This window comes from Triplophysa dalaica, chromosome 4 (assembly GCF_015846415.1).
Source record: "Triplophysa dalaica isolate WHDGS20190420 chromosome 4, ASM1584641v1, whole genome shotgun sequence".
Lineage (NCBI taxonomy): Eukaryota > Metazoa > Chordata > Actinopteri > Cypriniformes > Nemacheilidae > Triplophysa > Triplophysa dalaica.
In genome coordinates, this window is record NC_079545.1 from 21,914,689 (window position 1) to 21,934,790 (window position 20,102).

A 20,102-nucleotide genomic window follows, 5' to 3' on the forward strand; every position below is an offset into this window, starting at 1 on the left:
GCATTCGTCATCACCTTTATTTCCGGACTTGGCCAAAATTGCTATCAAAACATCCGCAACGTGAGTACAAAGAAAAACATAAAATAAACAATGGCTGAGGACAATAAAAAGAAACGAAAGAGGGGGAAGAAATATGACAAATAGGCTGAATGCATCTTTTTCTGAGATGTGTTTCCAGTGTTAATCGTGTAGTCACGCAACACATTTGGAACAGGACAGAAACAAAGGTTCAAGCGTGCAGAAAAGAGGCTCTATGAAAAATGTGTGATCATTTATCTTCGATAAAGCAAACAGAGACGTCAGCAAGGGTGTCTTAAGTAAAGTGTTGCCCTGGCTGTGCTCGCTGAAAACACAAGCTGGCACACAAGAGGATGTGTTATTGCAGAAATACATCACACTGTCATTTTGTGAAGGACGAAGAGAAAGCAACACAGACACAAGAGTAAAACAGAGAAGCAGGAAAAACAGAAAGACAAACTGATATCACAAATGTGTTTTCATTCTGTTCATCTACTGTTTATCAACTCTTAAACAAACATGACAAAACAAAACAATTGAGAAATGAGAGAGTCACTGAACATACAAACAGTGAGTCTTTCACATCTTTCAAAATGTGTCTGACATTTGAATCGTCATTTACTCGCTTGTTTATTGAAAGTGAATGGTGACCAGAGCCGTCAGGCAAGATTTCTGGCAAATAATAACAAAAAATTCTGTTCCTAACACAACGCTAACACATGTCCAGCTTCAGAAAACTTTGAACATGAAGGTTTGAACGTGTTATATTATTATTCTGTTTTCTTGTCCTTTTAGAGCGTGGCAGCTTGGAAATCTATTGTATGTCATAAGACATCATCTCGAACAAGTGGTAAACAACATGATAGTATATTAAAGTGACCCTAAAATGAAATTCTGTCTTCACTTACTCAGCCTCATGTCATTTCATACCTGTATAAATTAGAAAGATATTTGGACGAATGCTTGTAACCAAACAGTTCTTGCACCCCATAGACTACTATAGTAGAAAAATTACACTGTTTGTTTAAGTAAATTCATCAAAATATTTTTTTTCATTTTGTGTTCAACAGAACAAATAATATACAATACTTTTTTACTATGGTAGTGGATGATGTTCCAGAACTGAAAATTGCTAAAATTTTTCCAAACATCTTTGTGTTCACAGAACAAGACATTTATACAGGTGTGGAACAACCTGAGGGCAAGTAAATCATTTTCGCTTTTGGATGAATTATTCCTTTAAATTTCATTAAATAAGCTCTATATGACTATTTATTATTATATATATGGTAAGATGCACCTCAATTTCTCTACCAATACAGATTCTGAAGATTAAATTAATATTTTCTTAACTTTCTGAATTTTATTAAATCATTTCATTGAACACCAACAAAGGAATGGATTTACATTTTTTACAGAGCACAAATTCATTGCATTTCCCTGTCTTCTTTAGATGGTCAGGATATATCGGCATCGATCTTTGGCTTCTTTTAAACTATCGGCCGAACTCAGGAGGTCACGTGACCCATTCTCTTTACACCACCATACTGGCAGGCAAGGTCTTTAATTCAAAAGACAAAGAAATGTACATAGAAAAACTTAATAGATTATACATAACAGGTGCCTATAATACCCCCGGGGTCCTTTAAACGCAGTGGTTCTAAAACTTTTTTGTTGCCTGGCCCCCGTTGTGTAGAATGCATTGCTTTGCGGCCCACCAAAAAAAGACTTATAATCTTAAACTTCAAATTTTAATTAAACCAAAAACATATTCAGTTATACAATGCTGCAACATTAATTTGTTTGGTTGGTGGTCTTATTTTTATATGTTTGATTGCATAAAATCTATGATGAATTCTATTTCATAATGCCAAATCTGGCCCCCCAGATCCATCTTTGGGCCCCCAAGGGGGCCACCGCCCCAGTTTGAGAACCACTGTTTTAACAAGTATCAATAGAACAGTAATATTTTAATCTGGCTTGCGAGATTCCTGCCGAGTTTAGCCCCAACTCTAATAAACACAACCTGAACCATCTAATCAAAATGTTCAAGAACATGTCGTGTTAGACTTAATGCAGGTCTGCACATATTGCTTGGCATATGACATTAAAGAACCGCGAGAGCAATCCCGAGTAGCTTGTTCAGGTGTGTTTTATCAGAGTTGGGGCTGAACTCGACAGGAAAATGGATCTTACGAGCCAGATCTGAGCATCACAGCAATAAAGGAATGGATAGCATTCCTGACCTGCACTATCCTGATATCTAATTTTACAACTACCTCATCAACTTTCCCTCCTCCTACTCCGGAGGCTCTCCGGAGACCCCAAAAAGACTGGAGAGGTACAAATGGAAGCAGTCTAATTTTGTGATTTGCATCTCTTCTAAATGTATTAAACCACTGGAGTTGTCTGGATTCCTTTATGAAGTATGTGCTTTTGGGAGCTTCAACATTTTGTGTCCCATATACATAGATAATACAACATATATTAAATATAACATTAATTTTTGTGTTTTTGCCATAAAATGAGGTTATATACATCTGGGATTGCATGAGAGTAAATTTGACTCACAGAATTTTTTCTTCAAATACACAAACAAACACGAGCAAAACCTCCAGAGGAAGAAAGTGTGATGCCAGTCTTACTAAAGTCTTTCTGGAAATCTTTCATACAAATCTGGGAATGATTAGATTTGTAAAAAACAACCGGCTATTTCAAGACAGTGGCTGCCTTTTTTAATTAAATATATTTTGTAATAAGGCACAGCTATTGCCTTGATGTCTCTCTGCATATGTGTGTCTACCTATGTGATCTTTCATTAGAAACAGAGTCCCCCCATGCTTCCTGTGGTGAGATTTGCAAGCAGGAAGTTGTATGGGTTTGTTTACCAACAGCACATACACAGATGGGTCGCAGACGTAACAAACACAGCTGGCACACTGTACTGAATGTATACTGTATCTTACTTGACCACACAACCATGCACACATACAGACAATCTTTTTTGTGTTGCTATACACATAGAGATAAAATACATTTGCACTCAGGCACACAAATCAGGATAGAGGAAAAAGATCTGTGAATGCATTGGCAGCATCCCTCAAAGACAGGCCGGTCACTCTGTGAATACAATAATGGAATACTGCCCTCTAGTGTCTACTGTGCCAATAGCGATTTAGAGAAAAACAGCACATGAGACAGATATGAAGTGTGTGAGAACTAGCACCATGACTGTAAATTACATCAACCAATCAGAACTGTTCCTGATGCCACACAAACCAGACCAAACACCCTTTATATAGGAGACCAGGATACATTATCCTGTGTTTGAGTGAATGCTTATTTCTAATGTATGCTACGACTTCATCTCTTTGGTGCAAATGTAAGAAGTATGTGGCTACGTTAACTTTCTACATGATCTGTGTTGGTGAGGTGTTTCTTACAGCGGGGGTGGGCGAGAGCGTGATGTTTCCAATAGAGGCCTTCAGCTCATCTATGGTGACCTTTTGCTGGTGGGTGCCGTTGTTGGTCTGCACAGGTTTGATCTGGACGTGAAACTTTCTCGGCTCATCTTCATCATCAGAGTCGCTGGACGAATAAAAGGAGTTCTCTTTGGCATGTGATCAGAAGCCATTAAGGTAAACAGCTTTAAAGTGGGGTGAAAATTCTACTATAGGACCGTGATGTGAAATAGTGAGAAGATGAGGTATTCTATTTTTTTAGGTCTACGCGATGGGACGTCTTTGGTAAAGAAAACAGAAGGAGAAAAAAGAAAACACGATGGAAATGAATGACTTGGCAGTGATTCAGATAAAAACCCAGCAAAGAGCGATATCAGACTATGTTCTCGGGCCAAAAAAAGTGTGCAGAGTTTACATTTTGTAGAGGCGATGAAAGATATGAAAGGAGAAGGAAAATCTTTCTGTGGGTCATATGAAAGCATGTGTGAGGGATGTGTTGAGTGGAAGGGATGGAACTGGGGAAAGGATATCGTTCTCGTTGACTTCTGGTCGGATACAGAAGCCCTCCTCATCCAACCGAGGCACGTTCTGCAGCAAACATAGAACACAACTATTACAATTCACACTCTTTTAAAATTCAAGAAGAGTCCGACTGAGGGACGCACTATTGTATGCAGTATGCAAACAATCCCCATGCAGAAATGTTGTTTTTTCACTTAACATTGTAAGAATTATAGACAATCCTTCAACAACATTAGGTCACCACTCACTGCGTTATGAAGATCTATAGCACCATAGAAACCTGGGGGAGCTCCGTTAGAAGCGTTCTGAAAGAAATACGAACAAAAGGAGCTTTGTGAATGTGACTCAACTCCAATGGAGTTTTTCCAATATAATCAGAAAGGGGACACTTTGATCAGAAATAAATGAGGCTCATATTACTAAATTCAAGAAAAACATAGCAGTATAAAAATACCACATTTTTTGCAATCATTAAATAAGGAATATTTTCTTTTCATATATATTTTTTGCATGTGTTCAGAAATATTTTTTGTCAAACTACAGTACAATCTAAAAATAAATGTGCTTCATGATGCCATAGAACAACGTTTTTTTGTCTAAAAGGTTCCAAAGTGGTCCTTTCTGTTTCACAAAAGGATCTTTGTGGCGAAAAAAGGTTCTTCAGATTATAAAAAGTCAGGAAAGATATGTTTCTTCAAAGAACCTTTCACTGAATGGTTCTTTGTGGAACCAAACAAAGGTTATTCTATGGCATCGCTGTAAATAACCTTTTAAGCACCGTTATTTAAAAGAGAGTATGTTTAATATTGTATAATTTAATGTCTCAATTCAACTTATCAAATTGTTTCAAGATTTGAAAATACTTACAACAGCTTCTACTTCAGCTGATTCCCTAAAGACACAGAAAAAGTTTTAAATAAAAATAAACAACAAATAAAGAAGCAAAATCAAAACTTTTGAAAATATTTTTTATTGCATATTACTACACATTTTTTATGATCAATTCAAAATATATTTAGCCAAATACACATTTATTGAGAATTTAATATCAATTATTTTATTCAAATTTTATTTAAAGAATAAAAAACAAGAAGTGAGATTGCTTTATTAAAACTTACGTGGAATCTGTGTCTTTGTCTCTCCGTCGACCTGGTATGACGAAAGTCTTTCTTTTTCGAGGTTTGGCAACTAAACACAAAGTAATCAGTGTTAAAAATCTAAACAAATATATATTTGCATCTGTAACATGTGTTCAGTCTCAAGTTAAACTTGTGTAAAGAGATATAATCACAGAAATTAAAGATCAATTACGTTTTCTAAATTTTCAATCCTAACAATAATAAAAATGATTGAACCAGAGAAAAAAATCCTGCAGACCTTCAGTGGCGATTGAGACATTACATTCCTCAAATTCAATGGGCCCTGTAATAAAAACAGACAAACAAATACTGATGTCTTGTAGTACTATAAATTCAAGAACAACAATATTAATACCGTATTATGTACAGACTTTTCAGTGGGTCTGGCAGCAATAAGCATGATCTGACGTCCCTTTTTAGATTGATCATTTTATTTTACAGCTGGAACGCAACACATGCTGTTCATACAGTACACATTCCCTTACGCCTGGAAGCACTTGTGTTTCTAGCTCCAGACAGAAATCAAAAAATATACAAATTCAATCGGCACGACGTGGTGATCGTGTATAAAAGTGCTGCTGCTGAAAATATTCATTGACACATAAATGCCTGTAAAAGACAACAAACATCACGCTTCATTTCCTACTCATGAATTTTGTATATTCACCTCCCAGCTTTTACACTTTTAACGTGACCCATTTCCACAGTGACGCATGGATGATAGAATTTAATTGAGTTTCGCAGTTGGTTATTAATTTATGACCTAACAGCACAAAGGCGAGTTTTTATTTGTTCAATTTCAGAATGAGGAATACAGGATTTACATGAACGAACCAATCGTAACCCTAACATGAGGTCACGATAGTTGTTCAATACACTCTCAATAAATACCATGAACAGCATTATGAATATTAATTCTGTGGTTTCGTGACTGGCTGTGGAGAGGAGAGATGCCCCTCAGTGCTCTAAGAGCCCTTAATAGCAGTTTTCTTTTGTGTTAATGCGAGTAAAAGCTAATGCTTGTAAAAGAAAACCTAAGACAGCGTTTTACTACTACCAGACCCTCGCAAGAAAGCCTGGGGCGCTATTTTCATAGCACAGAAAATGCCTTGACCTGAAAAAACAATAGTGTGTGATGTGTAACTCAAGCGGTTCAATAGTGTTTCTCTGGAGAACGCTGGACCTCGCGTGCACTGTTAAGCGCAGTCACGACAGGCCTGCACCACACACACACTGATGTTCATACAGTTTGACTGATTTACTCTACTGTACCAGATCAGCGCACACACTGATTTCTCAGTCTCGAATAATTTAACACAAAAGAGTCATACACTGCCAAATCATGATACAGATATACAGCCGCGAAAAATAAATTAACAGACCATTCCATATTTTTATTTAATCATCTCTAGATGTATTGTGTCCCTTTCAGTCTAGTGTCTGTTGAATTTCAACCAAATTAAACCTCAGGAGTGACAAAGTCATCCAATAGCAAAGTGACAGACTGACAGCATAACAAGACACATGAAAACGGTGATAAAAATCCAGGTTGTCACATACCTTTTTTCTAAAAAACAAAGTTTTAAATTTCTTTTATACTTTTTTTTTTAAATACATGTACAAATATTACTGTTGTATTGCTTAGAAGTAAATACGAATAATTTTCTTTGCCGTATTTGAGGTCTGAAAATATACAGAGCATATTTCTGTTATTTCCAGTTTGGATATACAAATAATTGGAAATAGAAACTATATTTTTTTCAAAAATATTGTGAGTAGTTCACAGAATGAAACAAAAAGGACAATTTATCATATTTCCCTATAGTAAATTCAGAAAAACTTAAAATCATTTGAAACAGTCTCTTAATATTTTCCACGGTTGTACATAAGAAAACCCATGATCAGAAACATCCTGAATAATGCACTTGCCAGCCAAGTAATATAAATATATTTTGTTTTACAGAAAAGGAGAACAGTTCATTTTGAAAACATATGAACGTGTTTTAAAGTCTAATTATTAGATTCAGAGCATCAAATTATTAATAGGATTAATTGACACTTTACACTTCGTTATTTCACACAAAAAAAATGACTTGCTAAACATTGATTTTAATATTTGACACGGCCCTGAGTCAATATCAATATCAATATCAACATGCATATCACAACTCTACATGTATACATTATGTAGAATGGTTTTATGTATACAACAGAAATCACAAAAAATGACCCCATATTCTTTAAAAGATAATTTGTCAGATTTTTTTTTTACATTATTTAGCTAAGTGTAGCCAAAGTTGTGTGCAAACACACAAAACATTACAACGGTTTCATTATATGGTTTTATATTATAGCATTATAGCTTTCCTGTCGCTCAGTGGAAAGAGTGTGAAGCTAGCAACGGCAATGTCATAGGTTTGAACTCAGAAACACATGTACAGTATAAAGCAATGTAAATCGCTTTGGATAAAAATGTCTGCCAAATGCATAAATGTTAAATGTAAATATGGCATTAATGAATTGTTCATTATAACAATAAGCAAACCTGTCCAAACTGGTAAAACCCACACAAATCAAGATTTCACTTTACATACTAAAACTGAGGAAAAGTGGCATCTGACATCAAGTAAGGAAACGCAATGGCAATTCTCCTGGGTTCCATCTAACAATATGAACAGTATGCGCACAAATCCAAACATTAAACAATGCCACCGAAATATGGAAAAATTAGGTTTTGTTTAAATGTGTCTTAACAGAAAGACTCCTTTACAAAAGACTGGTTTAAATAAAAGCATCTTTGTTTTAACCCATACTTTAAGGACAACATCGCTAAAAATGCCCCAAGAAGTTAAATTTAAATGGGAAAAAACAAGTAAGGTAAACTATACAATTTAAAGGTTTGGATAAAAAATGACCTAGCATATTTTCTATTTAAAAATGGTCAATGTAATGCGTTTATTTAGACAGCGAGGTAAGCTCGTGTGCTCACGACTATGTATATTTGTATACGAGAGATGCATACATTCTTGCACTAACCAATGATGTTTTTTTAAATTGCATATCCTAAGCGCGGTTTTCTCGGCTGTGGAACGTCGAGAAAGAGAGTTTGCGTGTCTGGCTGAAGGCCAGCTCGCGGCCCAGCTGGATACCGCTGAACTGCTTAAGCCACCTCCCCAAAGCCCAGCGTGTCACTTGGGGATTGTTTCCGTGGTACAAAGTTTGTTCAACCTTTTTCTCTCTCTGTGTAGCGGCTAGGGCTGATTTCATCAGCATGCCGCACAGGTTATTGCTCTGACAGCGGCGCAATCCCTAATGAACAGCTTGATATGGGGGAAAGAATGTTTTGTTGACCGAAACAGTTTTTAGCCTCAATTAATTTTCCTGTCAAAACAAATGGAGGCTCCGAATGTCGCGTCTGGACCCCTGTGGGTCTCTATATGTTCATACGAAGTATAATTGTTGTAGCTAATATAATGTGAGAAAATTGCGTTTCAGTCGTGACAAAAGGCAGAGTATTTGTTTACATCAAACTAGGTTTACTAACTTCAGCCTTAAACTGGATTATGTTCTCTGTTTAAAAGAACTTGCACCCTGTGAAAGGCAGGAGGTCACACAAAAGACCGTGAAGGAATAACTGAAGAAAAATAGCGAGTGTGCGGGGGGACTTGTAGCCGCGTCAAGCTCGATCAAGCTCAACTGGCTTAATCTGGAGTTAAGGTGGGCGAGCTTGACATTCCACTTAGCATGTGACGGTACTGTTAACATGTGACGGGTCAGCACTGCCCCAAACCTGGGCTAAAAATCCTGTAAGGGTCACAGCTTGGCAAAACCTTTAGTGTTAACGCCTCCATGCTACACTAATCAAGTCAAAACACACACTTAATGTGTTTGCAGTGCAGCTTATTGTTCTTTTCTAATGCCAATAGAAATGTGCCATGTTGTTGGTTGGTAATGAACTTATTACCTCAGTCTTGTTAATCATATCAAGAGCAACACCAGAGCAGATCACTGCTGAAGATGAATGCTGTGAGTGTGTTACCTGGTCTCTCTTTGCCCGTCCCTTTGCTTTCGGCCAGTTTCTGTATGAGGCTTTCCACAGAAGTGTTCTCCATGTTGTTCACTAACTCTTGTTGCACCTTACAAATGCAGAATAAAAATGAGATATGCATTCAGAAAACTGCTTTATACAAACATTCAAATCACTGTTTTTGAAGCATTTATTTTCAGTAAAACCACAAAAAACTGTATTTGATTAATATACTATTGTACTATAATACAATAGTATCAAAGTGTAGACAGGGACTCAAAGGGATAGTTCACCCAAAAATAAGCAAAAATTCTTCCATCATCTATTCCCTTTGATGTTATTCAACTCTTTCTTCTGTGAAACACAAAATAAGATATTTTAAGGAATGTCTTGGTGTCCACACCTTTGAAGTCAATGGGGGACAATGTTGGACCAACGTTCTTCAAATTATCTTTGTGTTGTGCAGAAGAAAGTGAGGCAGGTTTGGAATGACATGATGTGGAGTAGATAATAACAGAACTTTCATTTTTGGGTGAAATTACTCCCTTTAATCAATGGAGTTTGTGACCCGTTTTTGCTGGGAAATACTTGTTGATGGGAAACAGTTGCAATGGTACTGATCACGAGTGAGGTTTAGTTGGTCACCCGCGTTTCTCGGTGATCCATGCAATGATCCACCCATCCTGGCACGTGTGCAACCACACACATCCAATAGCATCTATTACTGCCAAATCGGGAGAGGCTTGTGCCTTAAAGAAGCAGCATAACTAATGACTCTCTCAGTCATGTTGGTTAATAGAATTAACCAGAAAAACATCTTTACCAGCTACTAAAGACCACTCATTAACATAAGCATGGCATCCATGCATCCTTTAAATGCACATTTTTGTAGGGTCATCAGAGGGAAAGAGTCTATCGCTGAATCTTGGGCCATGACCGAGTCGAGATCTAAAGGTCTTTAAAACTCTTTTGCAATAGTTGTAATATAACAGACTGTCCAGGCAAAAGACACTTCAAAAACAAACACTGTCCATATCAATGCTTGAAGTCCTAAAGGATTTGGAGCCAAGTAACACTGAGGATTAGAACAGTGAGAGTATTTCCCCAGGTGACTACTCTTTGAGCCCCATTGACTTGCATTGGTTTTGTGTCTATACAATAGAAACGAATAGGGGCCAGTGCTGTCGGTCAGCAACATTCTTCAAAATATATTATTTTGTGTTCTGCAGAAGTCATACAGGTTTGAAATAACAAGAGAGTGAGTAAATGATGACTGAGTATTCATTTTTGGGTGAACTTTAAATCAGGAAATAGGAAAAAGAAAGGGACTAGCTAGCTAAATACTCTTTGAGACACATGAAAGGTAGCTGGATGAGAATATCTGTGCAGGATAAGCACCACCTGATGTGTCTTCATGTGCTCCGTTTCATTTTTTACACTGCCATCCAGATCTCAGGACTTAGGTACAAACGAACACTCACACCAAGTGTTATATATGCTAATAATGCACATGCACTTCAAAGATGAATTTTTACTCATAAATATGCACAGAAATTGAATAAATGTAGTAAACCACATTTAAATTATCTACAAATACAAATCTTATTTTCTCCAGGCTCAAGCGGAACACAAAAGTGTGTGGTTGGGTGGAAGCCCTGGTCAGCGCATGCAACGGGTGTGTGGTCAACAAAATGACTAACAGTCTTTTTTAGTCTTTATGAATTAGTCTTTGTTTTTTTGTGTTTATGAATGAGATGGTGCATGTATAAACCAGTTGTATGATTTGCCTGTGTGTATTCAAATGATTAATTGGGTTTGAATAATTTGAAAACAATTTTATTTTTAGGACAATTTATAAGCAATATGATGTTTCCTTTACTTTGTGTGAAGACGGTTACATCGGACGCACACAACTGGCCCGAAGTTAACTTCCAGTCTGTGTTTATTGATCGGTCTGGCTAGTGGCTGATTATATAACTATTGATATTATTTTATTTATATTAATTAATAGACATACTTTTAACTTGCTAGCTAATGTAATTTACTTGCTATTTCTTCAGATTGTGATCAGAAATAATCTACATGGACTCTTTGCTGATGTGTACCGGATGTTATGTTTGGGCCACAAAAAGGTGCATGCAATAATATTTGTTTATGTTGTTGCTTTAAAACATCTATGTGACAGTGTCTGGCGCCCTCTATAGCTCTAAGAAAGGACTCATATCTCATATCTATATGAATATAATATTATTATGAAGATATATAAATATGTATACAGATTACAGAAGTATATAATGTAATAATATACAGTAGATAATGTGTGTGTCTGTCTGCTCACCTCTCCAATCTGTATGTGCGTCTCCTCAACCGACTGCGAGTACGAATGAATAATATCCTGCAAACGCAAGATATGTTCCTCTTCAATTCCCTGGAATTTCTGTACACACAGAAAGAAACCTTCAAATTATTTCTCAAACCGTTCAAAAGCATTTTTAGACCGAATACTACTTCCAGTCATTATGGAAAAAAGCCATGCTGAAAGACTGCATCAGATGAAAGCAGACATTAGAAATGATACATCAGACCAGAATCTCTTTCCACCACATGTGCGTGTCTACATAAGACCCTTTCTTATGTTGTTGGCACAATTCTATGAATAGCTGATCCGGGTGGTCCGGGTGGCTAAGAAGCACTATTATACACACACAAACACAGTGATAATGAATAAGCTTGTGCGTGTGACTGCATGTGTATAAGGAATGGCCGTTTGCCTGATTTGCTGTTTATGCTCCTCTCAGACTGACAGTTGGGTTTTAGAAGATTTAAGGAGAAGATGAGGAAAAAAAATCAGGAAATGAGTGGAAACAAGATAATGACAGTATGAGGCAGAGCATGTGTGACCACAAGGGAAAAAGTGTTTGTGCATGTGTCTGTGGATCGGATGAGGAAGCATCAATAAAGAGTTTTTGTGCCTCCATCGCTCTAGTTTTAGAATTAAAAATCTATGTGTAGTGTTTTAATAATTTTAATCCAAGTTAAATTGATAGATAATTTCAAATGTAATAAAAACGCAAAAAAAATGTATCACACACATCCAGTAGAGAAAACAATAAACCATCTCAGCGCATCACATTAATAAGCAGTCGTACCTGTGCGGTTTCTGTCATTCTTTGCTCAAATTCTGTCTTCGCAGTGGCGTATTTCTCTATGTATGACTTATAGGCCTCGGTGGCTTTCTTGACCTTCAATCCAGCCTACAAACACACGTGACAAAATGCAAGACTTTTACAGAAGATCAAGTGAAATTTACAAGTGTAAACTCTGTTAAGGGTGTGTGTTGACAATAATTGTTAAACTAACTATGAAATTGCCAGTGAATTGCATGACATGCAACAGCACTTTAATTATGGAGACATTTCCTTTTGGCAGTGAATCACAAGAAGGCAAGAGCATTCCCCTAGTGTGTTTAGGTGGGTTGCAAGGGTTACTTCCAATTTTGCTATTTTGTCAATTCAGTTGAATCTAAAATGATTTCTATAAGAGATGCACCCGATATGTCATTTTTGGCTGATAACCGGTAAAAAAAAACAGAAAACAGAAAAACAGTACTGTCCTGTATTTTAACTGTGTGCAGCTGAAGTTTAACCAGAGGAAATGATTTATGATTTATCAGCTATAATATATCGGCCTAAATGTTATTATCGGCCTATAGCAATAACATCAATATTAGCATTTATTAGCCGATACCGATATGGCTGATTATTTATCGTGCATCCCTTATTTATATTGCGCTATTCCTATTGCATTGTATCAAGGGTGCTTTACAGTGAATACAGGGGAGCAAAGTACAGGGGAAAAAAAAAGTTAAAACGGTGTATGAAATATATATAGGATATATGATTTTACAAAATACAAGTACATCGGCTTTACCAACCGAGATGACAATCAGACCACTACATTCACAGTTTTATATTAAAAAGCCTGTATATATTAGCAGTACTTACTGTAATAGGTTGCAAATCACATTAAAATATATTAAATACATCATCATTTTCAGTTGATGTCAAACAACATAGGCTTTTTCTCATAAACTATCCAGGGCAAAAACATGAGGGAGACCTTAATATCTCTTCAGTCGATCATTAAAGGAACTGATTCTGCATTTTCTTACTTAAGAATAATACTTTAGAATACATTTGATTCAGTACCTTTTCCACATCTCGCTGTGTGCCTCCCTCTTTGCGCATGCGTTCTTGTTCTAGGGTCTTGCTGACGTAGTTCTCCTTGCTTTTCTGTAAGGCCTGTGATACAGTCTGGATATTCTGCACAGTCTCCAGTGTGGACGCCACTTCCTCCTTTGTCTGCAAGCCAGAAACAACATTCTTATTTGCAATATTTACTTATAACACAGATTTGCTTAGAACACAGTGTATTTACATTTGCTTATTTGCTAATGAAAAACTGATGTAGCCTACATGCAGCTAAATATTTTGGTAACAAAACAAGACTCAGTCATTCATCTCGGTAGCATTTGTATGGTTACATTTTTGCAAATGAAGTATCCTTCTTATACGGTACATTTTACATATGCACTGCAATAAAGGTAAATGTCAATGACAAGCAACCAATCCTAAAGCTAAACCTAGCCTTATACTAATCACAAGTTGTTTATTAATATTAATCAGAACTTAGCTTTTGTATAATTATACTGTAGCAAAGACACCTTCAAATAAAGTGTAACGTAATATCTTTATAAACTAACAAAAGCAGAAAATTATGTTCGAGCAGAGATGAATGATAAACAGTTCATTATCCAATGCTAAACAAAAAAATGACATCATAGAAAATGAGGCATGCAACAATTGATAGGATGATGTTATACTATAGCTAATGGACTATTCTATACCTGAATAATAAACATGCATGAGATCAGATGGCAGCCCAGAAATCTGTTCAAAATTGGACACATCCATTAGATAATGCTGTGATATTTTTCCACGACACTAAATGTTACAGAACACTTAAATACAAGATGAATGATGCCAATTTTAGAACCATTATTTGCCTTGTCTATCTACATGAGCTCCCCCACATTACCCTGTCGTAATGTTAAAGTTAACCCGTTCTTGCAAGTTTAATGTGAAAAACAATTATAATATCTTTAAGTTTGTCATCTTTCTCTAGGCAGTATTCTTCGTGCAGATTCTACTTTGCACATTGCTGTGTTTCTGTTCCTATAATACATGAAATCAGTTTATCAATGAAATAATGATTAACACAATTAAAAAGATTAATTCCTAAATTAATTGCAATAAAAACAAGGTCCTAACTAAAAATGATGTGTGGTTGTAAAGATAAGTTTTATTTCACTTCTACCATTTTTAGGTGAAAATTGGTAAAAAAACGACCTCACTACCATAAAAAGAACACAAACATACTAAGCTAAGAATGCATTAGTTAAAGAAGCAATAGAAATGGATTTCTTTGCCCACTTCTAGAACCCTCACTGTTCGACACGCAGACAATTTTTATTGTGTTATCGCAGCACTAGGCTGAAAGCACCTCATAAATTTATATTGAGCTACTACTGTAACTTTAAGATTTCAAAAATTGTCATTAAAAAAATCTAGTTAAGCCCTGCCCATCTATTAGGTTATTCCCTAACCCATCAAAAATAAATCATTCATGTACGGTAAAAAACTATTTCTTAAGGAGATTCTGTCATCATTTACTCACCCTCGGGTTGTCCCAAACCTGTATAAATGTATTTGTTCTGCTGAACACAATGGAAGATATTCGGAAAAATGTCAGGAACCAAAGATCTCATCCCCATTTACTGAAAATAAATACTAAGGGAGTCAATGGGGGAATATTTCGAAATAACTTCCTTTGTGTTCAGCAGAACAAGGAAATGTATCAAAGTTTGGAACAATCTGAGGGTGAGTAAATGATGACAGAATTGTCATTTTTGAGTGAACTATTCCTACATAACAAATGGAACCTTATTGTAAAGAGTTACCATCATACATTATGCAAGGTCTTGTTAGTACTGTACCTGTAGTACCTGTAGTACCTGTACTAAACCTGTAGTATTCTGACAGCAGCACATTGTAGTCAACTGAAGTTTTATGAATGAGACCATTGAATCAATGCTTCAATTCCCAAATACCCTTTCTCTTCAAAATATTTTTTTATTTCATTTCTTTTTTTAATTAAAGATTGATATGATTTTTTAATGAAGGGCCTTACTGTTTCATTCCATAATATTGTCTTTTAAGTTTTTGTTTACAGTAATTCTAATCCAGACCCCTGACCTCTTTTAAACAGTGCCATGTGTACTGCACATTGCCTCATTAAACTGAAAATATGAAGAATTAAGTTTATACTTCAGCATGTGGCATGCTATGGGCAAACTAACATGGAAATTAATCAAAGGCCAAAGATGACGGCAGCCATCATACCTTCTTATGATTTTTGGCTTGTTCCTCTATATATTTCTGGACTTCCTTGATGAGCTCCTGCAGATTGCGGACCAGCTCCATGTGACACGCAGCTAGTTTCTCTGTGGACTGTTTAAACACATCCCACACTGGTGCAAATGTCCTGCGGAACAAATTTAATATTCTTCTCACATAGCACAAATAAAATGAAAAATGTGTTTGGTATGATTGGCGATTTAACACCACGGCATGTATATTCTCTCAATGTCAGATTTATCCACTGCTCCTGGGTGTTTTAAATGGAAAGAGCTCAGTACTAGCGAAATGCAAAAGGTTTAATGGGACTATAATGTCTGAATTGACACGATAATCTATTAGGGAGTGAAATTAATGTCCTTGGAAATAAAGTACTGTACACAGATGGAAAGCATACTTTCATTTCACACAAACATTTGAGTGTTCATTACGAACACATTGGCAATTCGGAGACCATATAAAAAATAACAAAGAGTTAATAGCTTTTTCCTGCAGATCTTTTGAAGTTGCTTATGAAGTAATGCCAGAGTAGCAATACATCTAGCATTAACAGGAAAGTACATTAAGCTTGCCAGAATAAAGTTTTTACAGTGTTAAGATTCCCAAATGTTCAGGTAAGCAATGTGAAAAAGTGCACAGCGACCAGCTGTGAAGATTCTTTTCTTTTTTGTTTTGTATTGAACTTCAGCTTTCATGGTTGTTATGTGATGAACCTCCAGAGAGGTTGAACTGATGCGGGTTTTCCAACTCATTATAAATAGATTTTTTAAGAGGGGTTCGTAATGAACCCCACTGGGATGTAAAACTGACACACACACAGCAGTCTTACCCTAGCTGAGAGTAGTTGCTTGCATTCTTAGCCAGTTTGGACATTGATCTTGAATATGCCTCCTCTATGGAGGCCCTGGGAAAGAAAAGGGGAAATGTGTGAATGAATCAATCAAACTTGTCTTCTCAATACTGTCATCATGTAATGTGACGTGCACATCACTTTTAATTCATTAAATGTATTATTTAACTCCATATAATTGTACTATTTATCAATAGGATAAACTGCCAATTGTCAATACTACAAACATAATTTGTTGGCCAAAAATTGTGCCAAAGATAAAGAAAAGTATAATTCCAACAAACCCGTAGGAGTATTGTTTTACTCGTAAAGTGTCCAGAAGGGGGAGACAAACGCACATTTTCCATAGATTCCATGGTCTCGCAACAATTTTCTTTCATAATTTATTACCAGACCCTGAATAAATTCTTACAATACCATAGACAAATAAAAGAATTTCAAAGTAATAAAAAAAACTTCTATGGTATCTATTTTAAAGATGCATTGGTATTTCAAAATACTGCTGTCAGTCTTGATGTTCACAAGACTGTTTGGACCATCACAGATGAGAGGATGTGGATGAATGATACAGTTTTGGACGACCTGATGCATGCCGAACAAGCTATTTGGATGGTTTTGAAACGCTTTAAATAGTTTCCTTCGGAAAATATGTTCTTGATACATGTTGGCATGCATTTTTTTTTACATGAGATTTAAAGCAGGATGTTTAACCCTTAGACAGGTGAACTGATTCTTTTGTGAAGATAGAATATGTCAGAAACTATGAAAAAAAAAAATATGAAAAGCTTTATTCTCTTAACTTGTATAGAGTATGTTTTGCAATGCCCTCTTGTGGAAGTTTTCTAAACATTACTGACTGACCTGATTTTTGAAGGTGTGGAAATAGACATTTTTGTAGTGAGTCACTGGCTTTGTTTACACTGCAATGCATTTGCTTTTCAAATTTCTAGGACTGCCTTTTTTGCACTGTCATGTTGTAAGTGATGAAATTTGATCTGTTTGTTCAGACAGTGTAATTGGCAGAACTTTACATAATTAAATTATTATTATATTTATTATGATTAAAATTAGTGAAGTATGCTCTAAGCTTTGATCACTGAATATAATATTACATAAGTGTTGTGGACGAATGCATGTCTGTCTGAATTAATTCAATCATTTGAATGTTATAAATGAACCGTAAGATAAGGTATTTTATCTCTATCGTCTCTCCTACATACACAACTGGACACACCAAAATAATTACGTAGTTAAAAAAGAATTACCTTTCTCTGATGAAGTCTGAAAGCTCCTTGCTGGATATCTGTCCATGTTTCATGTTATGATACAGTACGTCAAACCCATTGTTTTTGTCGCCCTGGCAAAAGATAAAAAAATTATAATAAAAACAAGGGATGCAACAATACAGCTCACCCACTGTTCAATATGAACCTCGGGTTATGGCCCACGGTTTTCGGTTTGGATCTGATGGCTTCGGCACATTAAAGTGTTTTTTTATTGTTTCATGCTTTTGTGACAGGAACAATAAAAACTTAACAAGAACAAAAACTATTTTACTGAACTTCTCTTTAATTTACTTGACTTATCTTATTATCTACTATCAGCATTTTCAAAATTCAAGTAGTAAAATGAAGACTTGAAGTGAAGTCTAATCCCGCCTAATGGTGTCATGCATATTTAGGTACAAGAATAACATAAATGCTTGCAGACTATTGTTGACATAAACAATTTTTCTTGCTGACTGCTGTAAGCCAGCTAGGTTAACAACACAAAGATATACATTTACACATTAGGCTACAGTTACATATTACATTTTCAGTCTCCTCTTTTTTACCTGTGTGTTTGCTCGGCATATCTGCTCTGAGTGACTATAAACACATCAGTCATCTAAGCCAATGTACAAGGCCTCAATAACATTTTGTACTTCTTTTTCCTATAGAAATTAATTTGGAAATAATATAGCAAATCCAAGGCAAAAACAAACTTTCTATGCTATTATTTTTGCATTTCTCAAACTGTGCAAATACAGTGCTGGTTTGACACACGCTTGTTTTGACGGATTCATAAGCATATTCACTAGGGATGCACAATATATTATTAGCCATATACGAAAGCCAGCCAGTCACGATAGAAAGCATGCAGACAGCAGTCTGATTTTGTTTAAATCAGACTCCTGTCAGCATGCTTTCTGTCTTGAGACCTGTTAGACTTGTGGCTTCTAAGAACATTTTTCTGGGTTGCTTTGGAATTTTGCTTAAATCCGACTGCTGTCTGCATGCTTTCTGTCGTGAGACCTGTTAGAGTTGTGACTACTAAGAACATTTTCTGGGTTGCTCTGGAAGAACATACATAATTTGTTTATTAAATAAAAATATACCAGAAAAGAATCTTTGACTATTGTAGGGCAGGCTTGGTACATGAGTTTCAGGAGAAAAGAGAACTAATGCTTTTCTGCAGTCAATATTTTCAAATAAAAGCAGTTGTCCACTTTTTGCCTCTCGTTTCAGTCTTACAGAATTTTATATGAATGTTACTGTATATCGGCTTCTAATGCTAAAGAATTATCGGTTATCAGCCCAAATTTACATAGGCTATAGGTGCATCCGTCCCTAATATTCACTGTATTTATAGTAATACTATATAACCACCTTTTTTCTTTAAGAAGCAGTTCAGTATAGCTTGAATGGGAAAAATGCAGGCCTAATAATACAATATGTCTATGAGAGCATGTACAAATAAATAAAACAGAACAGATATCTTAAGAGATCTAGACACAAAGCTTCCTAATTCAAGTTTTGACTGACTTTCACATCAGCTTTTGTAGACACAGCAAATAAAACAGTGTGTGTTTCCTGTACAGCAAAGACAGCTTGGATCTGTGCGATTCTATGCAATTGTAGGTCGTGTGTGTGTGTTTGTGTGTGCTGCAGCAACAGGAAGCACTCTACAGAAGGGACCAGAGAATGCAATGATATAAAAAAAAATACAATAGGAAACAAAAACAAACTCAGGAAACTGATTTGGGGCGTATACATCTCTTATACCAGCAATCTACAACTCCATTTGCCTAATTTAGTTTTATTTTATAACTTAATGAACTGAATGTCCTATATATTTTGTTTCTGTTCAGTTCACCCTTTTTTATTGATCTAAAACTATGTTTCTGACATTACTGTACAAAAGGGCATCCTCAGTTTTATTTTGCAAGGGTGATTAAATTGAAAGTTGCGATACGGGTCATGCTCAAACGACAGAAACAGAAATAAAAAAGAGGAAGTGCTGAAATGCAACATTAGCAAGCGATCACTAGCATACAATAAAACACTTAAGTACAAACTCAATCACGTTACATTCGATGCCTGCGCCTGCCCCGAAGTGAACTTCCTGTGTGTGTTTGGTTATTATTTTACAATTTATTTATTTGTATAAGTGTTCAGTTATATGAATATTTTAATAAATATTAATTGTATTAAATTAAATGAAAACTACTTAAAAGTGAATGATTCTTTGTGGAGGTTTTCCTGAAAGTTTGGCAACATAACGTTTGTTTATGTTTGATGATGGTAAACATACTTTTACATCCCACAGATTCTCATTGTTATTTAAAGA

General features: G+C 35.8%; 1 protein-coding gene across 9 annotated transcripts in view; it reads right to left on the reverse strand.

Moving 5' to 3' along the window:
* fcho2 (FCH and mu domain containing endocytic adaptor 2) overlaps positions 1–20,102 on the reverse strand; it is a 39,478-nt gene that overhangs the window by 14,927 nt on the left and 4,449 nt on the right. For all 9 annotated transcript variants that reach the window (XM_056745133.1, XM_056745128.1, XM_056745132.1 and 6 more), the window contains exons 2-14: positions 17,759–17,850; positions 16,473–16,547; positions 15,629–15,770; positions 13,376–13,528; positions 12,317–12,421; positions 11,506–11,604; positions 9,180–9,276; positions 5,379–5,423; positions 5,120–5,189; positions 4,869–4,893; positions 4,250–4,306; positions 4,008–4,067; positions 3,462–3,635 (exon numbers count right to left, since the gene is read on the reverse strand). In XM_056745133.1, the coding sequence (XP_056601111.1) occupies positions 3,462–3,635; positions 4,008–4,067; positions 4,250–4,306; positions 4,869–4,893; positions 5,120–5,189; positions 5,379–5,423; positions 9,180–9,276; positions 11,506–11,604; positions 12,317–12,421; positions 13,376–13,528; positions 15,629–15,770; positions 16,473–16,547; positions 17,759–17,850 (1,194 nt within the window). The remainder of the gene's footprint in view (positions 1–3,461; positions 3,636–4,007; positions 4,068–4,249; positions 4,307–4,868; positions 4,894–5,119; positions 5,190–5,378; positions 5,424–9,179; positions 9,277–11,505; positions 11,605–12,316; positions 12,422–13,375; positions 13,529–15,628; positions 15,771–16,472; positions 16,548–17,758; positions 17,851–20,102) is intronic.